At 48.4% G+C, this 13531-nt stretch overlaps 1 protein-coding gene across 2 annotated transcripts in view; it reads left to right on the plus strand.

Annotated features, from left to right (window-relative positions):
- Positions 1 to 13531, plus strand: part of NDUFA10 (NADH:ubiquinone oxidoreductase subunit A10) — a 47541-nt gene that overhangs the window by 19872 nt on the left and 14138 nt on the right. For both annotated transcript variants that reach the window (XM_059167524.1, XM_059167523.1), the window contains exon 9: positions 6551 to 6659. In XM_059167524.1, coding sequence (XP_059023507.1) covers positions 6551 to 6659 — 109 coding nt within the window. The remainder of the gene's footprint in view (positions 1 to 6550; positions 6660 to 13531) is intronic.

Genomic DNA, 13531 nt, shown 5'->3' on the forward strand with positions numbered 1-13531 from the left:
GAGCTCACTGGGTGCGGGTGTGCAAACACACTGTACAGCTCTCCTTGCGTGAGCACTGTTCTTGGGAAAACACATGCTGGTCTGCCAGCTGGACCGCCTTCCCAAAGTCCTATGCAGACCATGAAGTTCGAACAAAAAGCAGACAGGCAGTTGTGATTTTGATGCCAAAGAAAAGTGTTTGCTTTACTTTACATTTTATAAACACTGAGCTTCAAATAGTTTGCTTTTATTGCTCATTTATTTGTCCTTCGTGAATTTTTCTTCACATTTATTGATGTTTTTTAAAAAACCAGCTTTTTGTTTTCTTGAATTTCTGTATTTTTCTTTTTCAGTCTGCTTCCTGTTCTAGTTTTTATCATTACTATTTTTTAGAGGCCTAGGTGCTCGATTTCAGGTCTTCTTCATACATGCCATCTGTAGGTGCTGTTGGTGTCCCTCCGGCTTAAGGGCGCTAATGATCTGAGAAGCAGCTGTGCTTGCCATCTGCGTGTTTGCCTGGGCTCGGGGGCTTGACGTGCTCAGGTGTGCTTTCATCTAGAGTTATGCCCTGGTCGGGCGGGAGAAGAACTCGCCTCCTGCCATTGAGTGGAACATTCTGTCAGTGTCAGGAAACCAGGCTCTGTCGCGGGCGGGAGTGTTCTTCTCGTGCACGCCCCGCTCCCCCACAACTTCTTGGCCCGTGGGGTCTGTCCGCGAGCCGGGAGGTGGTGAGGTCTTAACTGTAGGAGCACGTGGCCCTGTCTCCACTGACTTGTATTGTTGCCTCATGTACTTTGATGCTGTGCTGTCGTATGTCTTCGTGGAGAACTGACCCCTTCCTTGCCACGGAGTGCTCTGCTGCCTCCCTGACGATGTTCCTGTTCTGCAGTCTGTCATGTCCGAATGGGTGCTGTCTGTTCCGGCTTGATTCGTGTGGGTGTCTTTCTCCATTCCTTCCCTTTGGACCCGAGTCTGCTTACCGTGGGTGTCTCGGAGCCACATAGATTCAAGGCCCGTGTTTTCTTCTTTTCTGACCGTCTGTGTGTCTTAATTGCCATGTGTGGACGGCTTACATTTAAAAGGAACGTTGATGTATGTGTATTAACATTCACTGTGTCTCTCAAGGAAGGTTTTTCGTTTGTTGCATTTGCTGTTTGTTTTCTTTCTTCCACCTTGTCTGGTTGGACCTGAGCCTCCGTCCGATTCCATCTTCTCCTCTCCTGGCAGAGCAGTTGCACTTCTCGCCATGTGCTCGTCACAGCCCACGTCCCCCAGCTCTGTCACCTCCCAGATGGAGCTGGGACCTCTGAGCAGAGTGCCCGTTTCCTCCCTCCATCTGCTTTTCTTCCGGGACCAGAAGTTGATTTGCAAGGATGTGTTCTTGTTGGAGGGACAGGAGTGATGACTTTCAAGCTCTTTCCTTATTGCACCTGAAACTGGAAGTCTCTGTTTTTGAAAGCTCTGGTTCACTTTTTTTGTCTAGATGCTGCTCTGTGCAAATATTTTCGTAAACTGACCTAAATAAGATATATATGGTGCATTCTGAACCTTGCTAGAGCCCCTTTCAGTAGCCATGTAGTGTCTGCCTCTAGGTCTGAAGGCTCAGGGTATTAGCCTGAAATGAATCATGGCTACAGTGTCAGCACTGTGTCCAGAAGACATTCCAGAAATGTTTCCTGATGCCACAGTGTCCCTGCCCTGTGGGGGCTCCCCTCACCTTACAGCTGGGGAAGCCGCGGCTCAGGAGTGCCGACCTGCTCCGTGAGGAGGGGCCACCATGACCCCCCTGCGGCCCAGCGTACAAACTTTGCTGTCTCCCCTCCTCCCAGCACCTCAGGCTTGGATCCTCGTGGGCTCATCACCTCCTTTGGCTGTCATGCTGCTAGGACCCTCCTTTCCCAGCCGGCCTTCTTACCCGCACATCCTGAGTAACACTCTGAGGCCTGTGTGTTTGTCCCTGCTAGTTTCTCTCCCTCTCGTCTTCTTTCCTAACTTTTGTTGTCTTTGAGGTTTGGTCCTCTCATTCTTGATCTTTATCCTACCATTAATTATTTCTTCCTATTGCTCTTCCTATGTGCCACCAGGCTAATTTTCATAAAAATGTCACAGTGGCGCAGTTTTCCTTTCACTCTGGATCCTTCAGTGGCTTACCCTTGTTTAGTTATCAATCCAAATTTCATTTTTGCAAAGTAATTCAGAGTCCTGATCATCTGGTTCTTCCTCTTCCTGAATCTGTTCCCTCCCCTACCTGCTCAGTAATTGTCTAAAAATCCTAGCTTAAGTCTGGGTGTATTCACTCCCCCCCCCCGCCGAATACCATCTCTTCACTTCACTAGGCTTTATATGTGATTCTTGTTCATGTCAGTGACTGCTGGACGCAGACATGAGGGAGTGTGTGAGAAGGTGGCTGTCCTCGTGCCAGGCTGTCCCACCAAGGCCAGGGGCCTGCTGACTTGTTCCACCGAAACAGATTCGAGTTCTAAACACAATCTGGAATGTGTGTTCATTTGATTCCAGACTGTGTCCAAAATGATAATCTTAAGATCCTGATTTTAGTGGTTACTTAGTTGTATTGTTGTCAGATCACAGAGAAGGGTTCAGTACTTCCCTTGAAGATTATGGATTACAGCATTCAATTCACTGTTTTATTTTGCTGTAAACAGTCTGTCCGCTCTTTCCCGTGATCCATCACTCCCCTGCCCCTGTGCCCCGGGTATTTCATAACCGTGTGCAGCAATAATTGTGTTTATTTTCATGTGAGTACCATTTCTTAATTTGGGGGACTCAAGTGAAAATTATGCCCAATTTTCTAAGATAATTACTGTAAACATGCCATTTACCAGTTATACTCATTTCGTCTAGAACCTGACCAAATTATTGGTTTCGAGCATTTTTGTTGCATCTCAGTTACGTATGCTGGTGTGTAATTACGTGTGCGCTTATGCTAAGAGACGGTAACAGTACCTGTCAGCCTGGATAGCATTTCGTGTTCCCGTGCGTATTCCCTAACTTACTGGCTGGTGCCCGCCTTGGTCCATTTCATTCCTGGGTTGGTGACTCTGGTCACCAAGCAGGGCTTCATGTGTGCGGGGCTCTAGGCCCCTTCCTCCCACTTCCCCAGAGCCTGGGCTGCCCTCCAACTCACTCTGTTTGCTTCATCATGGAGGCTTCTGTTTCTTGTGACTCTGGGACGAGGTCCTTATAGTAGGAAATCCCAAGGCTGCAGTTGGTGGGGTACGAATTTGGTATCAGAGTGTGGTGATCAAACAGAACTTTGCAGCTTGGGACAAGCTAACAGGTGGACCGTGGACATATTTTAGGAGCGAGGATAGACATTCTGTCAATTGGGAACCAGTGTGAGCCATAAGACATAATTTACTAGGTGTTTTTTCTGTCTTTTCCTGCCTCACTCTTTTAGAATATGGGGCCTACTGCCCTCTGTTGTGAACCAAGCCCCACTATAGTTCATCATCTTCGGGCACTTTGGCTTCTGATGTTAAGAGGATATGTTATTTTCAGCCAGTTTTGAATTCTCCTCAATTATATTTAAGTGCTTTGTGAAGAGAATGTTTTCTTTCTCTGTGTTTTGCTCCCTGGGTCATAGAATGCTTCCCTTTCATCTCTGTTCCTTACTTATCTTCAATCTCGAGTAATCAGGTTGATGGAAGATTAGCACTCTTGGCGTTTACAGGAGACAAGAAGCCATAGGCTCATCCCAGCAGTCACCGCTTGAGCTCATGGTGACACATTGCGACAGTGGTTTAGCCGAGTTTAAACAAGTTGTAGACAGTTGCAGCAGATTATTTTTTTAATGTTCGGAAACAGTTGGAAGAGTATTTGTTGAAAGAGACGGTCTATTGGGGTGGTGGGGGCATGTAAACTGTACTTCAGCCAGACGAGGCATAGAGGGCGCTATTGCTCTGTGTGTCGCCCACTGGCTCCCAGGCCAACAAGTTCTTAAGGGATTTTCCAGAATTTTGTAGGATTGTCAAACTACTGAAAAAACCAAATCATACTCCACCGTGACATCTGTTAACATTTAAAAACACTAATTTTCGCTTTTAGTGGAAATGGTTTACTGTGAGATCACTTTAAAAATTATCTCTGTAAAAAAAATAATTCTCTGTGTTAACAATAAAGGGATGCGTACTTATGTGTTCTCTGCATCTGCGTGCAAAAGTCTGTTGTGTGAACAGCTTACTGGGGGGCTGACAGGGAGCCCTGTTCTTGGTGTGCCCTAGTAAGCCCAGCTTATTAGGGCGGCTGACAGGTGAGCCCTGCTCTTGGTAGCTGGCTGTGTGCCTGTGGACGTCTGCAGAAATCCCTGGGCCACATTTCCTGTGAGGGTGATATTTGTTGCCAGATTATGAGTCCGTGTATGAGTGACATCTCATTTGTCCCGGTGACCCTCGGGATGTGCCTCTACCTGCTCTCCTCTCATCCCACCTGCCGCATGTTCTTAGGGCACCACGGTCCTCAGCAGGAGGGGTCTGGGGAGCACCGCCCCAGGATCAGATCGGGGTGTTCTGACCGTGGCTGCTAGCCCCAGCTGCCAGGGGTCTGGCCTTGGCCACCATGGGTCTGGACTCTTTATCACAAAATAGCTGAAAGCCAGATGCATTCAAAGAACTTCCATTTGGGCCATTATAAACAGAAACCTCTTTTGCCTTTGTAACTCATTAATGGGAAAAGTGGTCATTTAAAGTAATTATTTGATTTGTTTTGAGCCCTTAAGAGAGGAGACTTTATTTAAATGTTTCTTTCTAAAAGCCCTAAAAATGCTTTTCATCTTCAAGTATAGCAGTCATATTCAGACTAAATTTGATTTAAAATAAGCAGTTATAATACAGTGTAAATATTTCAGCATTCAGCCAAAATAAAATGGTGAAACAAGGAGCATATCCTATGCTTTGTGTTTGTTGGTGCAAAGCAAGACGAGGGTGTGCCTGGCTGGCCTGTGTGGGCCTGCCACTTCTCCCCCCAACCCCAGGCTCCTGACTTTCCAGTGGCCCTTCTGCTCCTGGAACCTTTTGGGCAGGGCAGCAGGACACCGTGGGGTAAATCTGGAGGAACTGCAGTTATTTGCTGCCTTTCCCTCACGATTCATTAGTGAGTTGTTTTTTTGTTTTTTGTTTTTTTTTAATTATTTATTTATTTTTAAATTTTTACTTTTTAAATTTCTTTTCAGTGTTCCAGAATTCATTGTTTATGCACCACACCCAGTGCTGCATGTAATGCATGCACTCCGTAATACCCACCACCAGGCTCACCCAACCTCCCACCCCCTACCCTTCCGGAACCCTCATTGTTTTTCAGAGTCCATACCCTCGCATGGTTCGTCTTCCCCTCCGATTTCCCCCAACTCCCTTCTCCTCTCCATCTCCCCATGTCCTCCGTGTTATTCCTTATGCTCCACCAATAAGCGAAACCATATGATAATTGACTCTCTCTGCTTGACTTATTTCACCCAGCATAATCTTCTCCAGTCCTGTCCATGTTGATACAAAAGTTGGGTATTCATCCTTTCTGATAGAGACATAATACTCTATAGTATATATGGACCACATCTTCCTTATCCATTTGTCCACTGAAGGGCATCTTGGTTCTTCCACAGTTTGGCAGTTGTGGCCATTGCTGCTATGAACATTGGGGTACAGATGGCCCTTCTTTTCACTACATCTGTTTTTGGGGGGTAAATACCCAATAGTGCAATTGCAAGGTCATAGGGAAGCTCTATTTTTAATTTCTCAAGGAATCTCCACACTGTTTTCCAAAGTGGCTGCACCAACTTGCATTCCTACCAACAGTGTAAGAGAGTTCCCCTTTCTCCACATCCTCTCCAATACTTGTTATTTCCTATCTTGTTAATTTTGGCCATTCTAACTGGTGTAAGGTGGTATCTCAATGTGGTTTTGAACTTCTTTTTTTGTTGTTTTTTTTTTAAGATTTTATTTATTTATTTGACAGAGATCACAAGTAGGCAGAGAGGCAGGTGGGGGATTGGGGGGTGGGAAGCAGGCTCCCTGCTGAGAAGAGAGCCCTTTTGGGGCTCGATCCCAGGACCCTGAGATCATGACCTGAGCTGAGGGCAGAGGCTTAACCCACTGAACCACCCAGGTGCCCCTTCAGTGTGGTTTTGATTTGAATCTCCCTGATGGCTAGTGATGATGAACATTTTTTCCATGTGTCTGTTAGCCATTTATATATCTTCATTGAAGAAGTGTCTGTTCATGTCTTCTGCCAATTTTTTGGAAAAAAAAAAAAAGATTCAATAGTTTTGCATGTTTTAGTGAGGGCTCACATATCTCCCAAACTTCATCCATTCTGGAAAGGTGGTCCCCTGTGGCTGCTCAGGCTTTCGGGAGACTCCCCCTCCGGTTCTGAAGGTCACCTCAGAAAAATAGCTGCACACAGACCTCATGGTCTTTGGGGTAAAGGTTTGCGTCCAGAGGACCATCTGGGAATGAATAGCATTTATTTGGCTGTATGTACTTTTTAGAAAATCAGTCTTACAGCTTATTTTGTTGTGTTTCAATGGTTTAGCGTGGTCTCTATTTATTTTATTTTGTAGGGTTCAGAATAAGCTGGAGGTGCTGAATTATACAACCATTCCCATCTACCTCCCGGAAGTCACAATTGGAGCTCACCAGAGTGACCGTCTCTTCCAGAAATTCACAAAGGTGAGATTGGGAAACCAGGTGAGCGGTCTGCTATGAACCCTGCGACTGGCCCCAAGGTCACATCCCTGAAAAGGTTTTTGTTGTTTTTTGCCTATTTGTTTTAGTGAAAGAGCTTCCTTTTCATTTAAGTAATTCTCCCTTCTTCACCTCCCCGTCCTGTCGCTGGTGCAGCTCCTCTCTCCACAGGGCCACATGCCACAGCGTGTTATCTTGATAGGGACACGCTGTCTGTTGTCTAGCTCTTGTCTGCAGAGCGCACTTGGGGTGTTGCTTGACTCCTTATGGTACCTGTGTCCACAGGGAATGAAGCCGTGCATCTGCGGTCGGGGAGAGCACAGGGCTGGGGTGCAGAGCCAGGTCAGGGGAAGTGGAGCTCAGCAGGCTCCGAATGTGTTACTGGTCTTCTCTGATTTCCATACATTTTTGTGAATTGCTTGCTTTCTGAATTGTTTGTGGATAGTCATTTCAGGCAGAATTCCATGAACTTCGAGGGCACATATAAGTTGTGTATTAGAAGCTCGCAGATGAGGGAGAGACTTCTCTGGGAGTCCTTCTGTCAGTGGAAGGCTAAGGGCACGATCCATTTCTACACCAGCCATGGGTGGGGCTTGTTACTGGCAAATGTGTGGAAGGATCACACTTAGATTAGATCACCAAGCTGGGCAGCCAGCATTTAGATAAGTTTCAGCCTTAAATATTGTTGCGTTACCGTAATTCTCTGATGCTTGCAAGTTGCTTCAAGCACTGACTGGGTGTCCACAAGTATATCCCACTACATGCTATTTTACTGGAGATAACTCGGCATTTTCTTTAACAGGAGTTCTTCTGGTTGTTTTGGAAGTGATTGGATTCATTGTAGGAACTTGGGGAAGTACACAGAACTCTGAGGCCGTCCCTCAGCAGTACCCACAGATAGTGTATGTGCGCATCTCCTTTCTGACCACTGTTAGCATGTACATGTGTGGCGCTCGGCGGGATGGTGCTGCCTAGGGGCTGGGCTGGCTCCTCCCTGCCGCCGATGCCTTGTTTGCACCCGTGTCCTGCTGAGCTCAGTGCACAAGTGACCTCATTTTGTTCTGTGTCCTCAGGACTCCCACCTCTGTCCAGGCAGCCGCCATGGTGCTTGGACTGGTGCTGTGGCTTCTTCTGTCTCCCCTGTGTCCCATGTGCAAGCACGCAAAACCCGTGGCCCGCCCTTCCGGCCTTGCCGCTGCTGTCCCTGCTGAGCCCTGGCCGGGCCCTGGGACATGGGCACTCTGGCTTGCACTGAGCCTCTTCTCCACCACAGCCACGAGGGCGTCCGCCACCGTCTCTCCGATGCAGTTTGCGCAGGTGCTGTGGGGGGCTTGAAAACATAAATACTCTATTACCTAGTGAGAAATTCTTGCCCTTTCAAATTTTTAAAAAATTCATCTGATTATGTCAGTGTGTTGATTTACTCATGATAGGTCTTTAACGTCTCTTAGTTTTGACGACCTCACTTTTAAACAAGGAAACAGTAGGCGGCATCTCAGAGACTTTGGAGTCACTGATATGTGGGGCTGATGAGTAACTTTTCTAAGGCTCTCTCTCGTTTATGATGAGCGGCTCTGGCTTTCTGCTTGTCCCTCATGCGAGGTTTCCTCTAAACATATTCGGTTTTTCCAAATGTAAGCAGGGGGTTTACGCAGCTGTCACCCCAAGTGGGGAGGGGGCCTCACATGAGTTGAGTGGCTGAGCTCTGCTCACTGACGGTTCAGCGGGCCTCAGGCCTTTTCATCTGGTCCTCCCACCCGCTCACTGCCTTTGTTCCATCAGTTCAGTCACTCTTTCCACTGAATGCTTTCCAAGTGTGTGCCAGGGACCATGCTTGTCCTAGACACTGGAGATGTGGCTGCCCTCATGGTGTGTACGTCAGAGTGCAAGGAAGCAGTAAAACAGAATGTGTCAGATGATGGCGACAGGTGATGTGGAGAAAATTCCGTCCCCAGAAGAGGGCAGGGCAAAGCCTGGCAAGGCAGGGGCTGGATTTGAAAAGCTGGAGTCGTGCTTCCAGAGCCACCTGAAGAGCTGCGGGAGGTGAAGGGAGCAGGTGGAGTGTGGGGCAGAAAGGACCCAGGCAGGGAGATGGGCAGCGACAGAGGTGAGGCGCGGCATTATCAGCACAGACACAGGGAGGACGCCTCCTGGGCCAGTTGAGGGCTCTACAGGAGTGGAGGGAGAATGTGTGTGATGGGCTTTGTAGTGGGAACATTCTGGTTTCTAACCCGACACTGGGTGGAATAGGGGCACGAACGAGGCAAGGAGGCCAGTCGGGAGGCCTGATAGGAGTATCAGCCAAGGGGCAGTATGAGCTTGGACCGAGGTTCAAGAGATGGTCAGATGATGAGTACAAACAACAGAGTCTGTTAAAACTTCGTACTGGAAGAGAGAAGCAAGGAAGCTGTTTGCTGGATTTTGGCCTCGGCAGCCAGAACTGCAGTTGGAACTGGCAGGTGTTGCAAGACATAGAGACACAGGTTTCGGAGAGGGGTGCGGAATTTGTCAGTCATGTTTGAGATGTTCGTGATAACCACGAAGAGGTTTTGATCAGGTGGTTACATGTGCTGAGTTTGGGGTCTGCGTCCTCCTCCGCTCTGGAGGGAGCTTGTCATGCAAGGACCTGACTGGTGTCATATGGTACATATTCTTGCACGTTCTGGCTCACTGGTGACTGCTCTTTATTTTTTCTCTTTATTTGCTATTTTTCCATCTTCTTAAGATGAATAGAGACATCATTGATTTTTGATCTTGCTCTTGAATAGACGCATTTAAGGCTAGACACATTGCCCTTCGGGTCTGTCTTAATCTCCTAAGTCTTGATGTTGGGTTTTCCTTAGTCTACGCAGAATATTTTCTAGTTTCAATCTGATTTCTGTTTTGACCAGTATGCTAATTTGAATTATACTGGATAATTTAAAAGCAGTTGGGATCTTTCTAATTATCTTTTTGTTACTGATTTCTGGCTTAATTCTGCTCTAATCAGAAACATAATTTGTATAATTTCAATCCTTGCATGTGATTGAGACTCAGCATTTGGTCAATTTGGTGACATTTTGTGGTCTTGGAGGAGAGCACCCCTTCCGCTTATGCTGTGTGTGGCGTCCTGCTGGAGTCTTGAGGTGACATCTGTGGGGGCGTGACTCACATCACCTTCCCCCGGGCTGGTCTGGGTCCCCATGGGTCTGCTGGGTGGAACATGTGCAAGTCCGCCACTGTTGGTGGATTGGGGTGGATTGGTTCCTTCCCATGGTTCTCTGCCGTTGTGCTTTGCGCATGCCAAGGCCATGTCATTGGGTGTGTGTGCCCTGAAGCCTCCCTTGTGGGTGGCGCTTGTCCCCAAAGTTTGCTTTCTTCACTAGCTATGTGGCGTCTTATGCCGTCTTCTGCCAGTGGCCTTTCCACATGTCCGTGTTGCCGGCGGGCACTGTGCTCCCTGAGATGGTTGTGCCTCGCCTTTCGTCCCATCTGCGTTTTGAGACTGTCTCCCTCTTCACACTCAGTGCAGCTGCTGTTGCACTCCTGTCTCAGGAGCTCCTCCTACTCCATGTTTTGTGTGTTTCTTACCTGCTCTGTTTTTTTCCTTTCTGGCCCTCTTTTGCATTAAGGTGTTTTTTATTTTCATTCTGCTGCCTTCCTCTGTTCACTTCCTAGCTCTCATTCTCTTAGTAGTGTTTAGTAGCCAGTCAGGTAGTTAAATATCCATCCTCGATGTATTGCTGTCCACAGTGCGCTAGGTCTCTAGTTCCAGAACAGGGGTCTTGGGGCTTTCTCCTCGTTTGCCCAGCTCCTGTCTTTTGTGCTGTTTTGTCATCTGTATCACTTCTCCAAGCACTGTGGGCCCTAGAGACAACAGTGTTCATCGTTGTCTGTGGTCCATGCCCCTGCAGCTTTGCCCCAGGCTCCCCTGCGCCCTGTTCCCTCCGCTCTCCATGCTCTCACTCTACAGCCTGAAGAATCCTGGCTGACAAAAAATAAGAATTCTTAAGTTTAAAAATGGTCTCTAGGATCCTTGTTTTATCTGTTTTTTTTATTTTGGAATGCTTCAAATTTACAGAATGAATGAGAGTAGAACATACCATCTGCCGAGCCATCGTGAGCTCTCCAGATGCCCTCTTAGCCACAGGCAGTGCAGAGGTGGTTCTTAGTGGGCCCCTGCAGCAGCCCCGCCTGGCCCTGTGGGGACGTAGGCTCTTGGGCCCCATGCCAGTCCTCCGGCACAGACCTCCTAGGGATGGGGCCCAGAATCTGGTTTAAGGAGAGAACTGTGGCTTTAAGGCATTCTCTTCCCACCCACAGCACAGCTGTCAAAGCCAGGAAGTTCATATTCCTATGTTCCTACCTCTAATCTATAGACCCTTCGAGGTCCCCCACCGTCCCAGAGCTGCTCTGGAGAGCAGGAAGACCAGATGTAGGAGAGCGGCCTGCATATGGCTGGTCTCTGAGCCTGACCTGTCCCTCCGGCTTTCCTTGGCATTTCGGAGGAGGACAGGACAGGCTGTGTTCAAATGGCCCTCCGTTTGGTGGTGTTTGCTGTTTGCCGGGACCAGGCTTCAGATGCCTGCCTTTCTGAATCTCCTGGAATCCAACGTGTCAGCTCAGCCCAGGGCACCCGTGGGCCTGCGCTCAGACTGTGCTGACTCTGATCACTTGGCAGAGGGGCTGTCTTCACTGGCAGTTGCTCTTTTAGTCCTTGTAATGTAGCAATATTTCAGGGGGGGGAGGACTGTCCATCTCCTCAGTGGGCTTGCACTCAGTGGCTCGGATATTAATGTAACGGTCGCCAGACTTTGCCTTCCTAGCTCTGTCACTGCTCCCCCAGTGCTGTTTCTTACCCCACTGGAAGCCAGCACTTTCTCTCCTCCCTGCACGTTCACTTACTTGGCTGTGTGGCCACGGACCCCCAGGCTCCTATCCTTCACCCACACGCCTGCATTTACCTCTGCCTCTCGTGGGCCAGCAACTCCGAGCTCATGGCAGTCCTGCAGTCCCGGGGTGGCGTGACAGGGTCTGGCTTCCTTGTCCCCGACTCGTAGGCTTCTCATGTGGCGAGGGGCCTGGCATTCATGGCCTTGGGGTACGTGCTTCCTGGGGTAGCTGACGTGTGACCTGTTTCATACCACGCTCATATGTCTCAGTGAACATGTATGTCCCAGCTCCTGCTGGTGCCCCCGCACACGCGTCTGTACTTTTGTCTCTGCTTGGGTTCCTAATGTTCTTTGGCTAACATTTGTCCCAGTTTCAGAAGACTTACTAGGACCTCTTGCTAGGTGTGGCCTGCACCCCTCTCCGAGTACTCCCATTCTTGGGCCCCAGTCAGCCATGGGGACCTTCGAGCACATTCTGTGCCCTGATGCTCTTCTGTTGTTTCCATCCTGTTTCTCCATGACCCTCAGCCGGGCGTGTTCTTCTTGTGGGGCTTCCAAGGTGCTCATCTTCCCAGCTCTTTCTCATTGGCTCCTAGATCTGCCGGTCCTTGTTTCCGTGTTTAATTGTAATCCTAGTCCTGTTTGTTTCTGGAATTTCCATTTTTTATTATGTCAAGTGACCTGCTGAAATTATTTTGTCCCCTCCTTACTTGAACACACTCATCACAAAGTTACCTCTTTTCAATCCATTTAAATTGCCCGGCTCTCTCCCAGTCCTTCCATGGTTGATCATTCAGTCCTGTTTTCCTGTGTGCTTTCTTTTTCTTTCCTTTAAGCGCCAGTTACCGTAAAGATAGCTGGACACTCTGGATGGCGTTTTCTTACCTTGAGAGGAGGCAGATGCTGTCTCTGGCAGGCATGAACTTCCAGCGGGTCACCGGAGCCCATCCACAGACCCAGCACCAGATGCCCAGTGTAGGATTGTGAGGCCTGCTTTGCTTGCCCTTTGCCCTTCCTGAGGAGGGTACACTCAGTGGGGCTTGCTGTGCAATGGGTTCTGACCTGTCCTTCTGTCTCCACCAACCCCTCCCCTGCGGCTTCTTGGGCTCGCAGCTACCCCTGCAGGGGTAGGCGGGCCCTGGGGAGGCATTTTTGCAGGCACACTGGCAGCTTGCCTCTTCTTCTTTCCTCCTGGGGACCTGGAACTTCCCTGCCTTCGTGCCTTTGCACAGATGTTTTCCCCGTCTCTCTTGGTGGCTCAGGAGGGACGTGTCGTCTGCACCGGTCCCCCAGAAGCTGAGTATGTTAGCCATTTGAATCACAGACATGCTGGGGGTATTTGGCAGTTTTCCGTCATTATTATGTTCTGTGTGTTAATGTCTTACTTTTAAATTTGTGAGTATTTAGAGAATCTACTCTATTGAACTTAAAATTTTAATGAAATACTTAGAAATGCTGGAATTTTTAATTAATTTTTAAAATTTCTAAGCGTTAAAAAAAGAATTTTAAAAATGTCTAAGTATTCTAAAGAAGCACTTTTAGAACAGTGTTAGATTTGCAGGAAAGTTGTGCAGCTGCCGGAGTGTTCTCGTGTGCCCCACACCCCACTTCCCTTGCTGACGTCTTACGTGGGTGTGGTGTACTGTAGCAGGGGACTGACCGGCGTCTGTGCAGTACTGTTCACTGAGTCCATACCATGTTTGATGTCCTGAGTCTCCCTAGTGCTCTGTTTCTGTTCCAGGATCCCATCCAGGGGCTATCCATGGACCATCCAGGGACCACATGACACTGAGTTGTCACGTCTCCAGAAACTCCATTTGGCCATGACTATCTCATTTCCTTGTGTTTGGTCCTTAGGATAGTTGTAAGGAAGATGGTCAGGATTTTATAGACCGTTCCTCAGGTGGGGTTTGTCTGATGTTTTTCTCAGGATTAGCCCAGGTTTGTATTTGCCAAGAGGTGAAGCTCTGTTCCCACCACATCGCG

Source organism: Mustela lutreola, chromosome 3 (assembly GCF_030435805.1).
Source record: "Mustela lutreola isolate mMusLut2 chromosome 3, mMusLut2.pri, whole genome shotgun sequence".
In the NCBI taxonomy this organism is placed as follows: Eukaryota; Metazoa; Chordata; class Mammalia; order Carnivora; family Mustelidae; genus Mustela; species Mustela lutreola.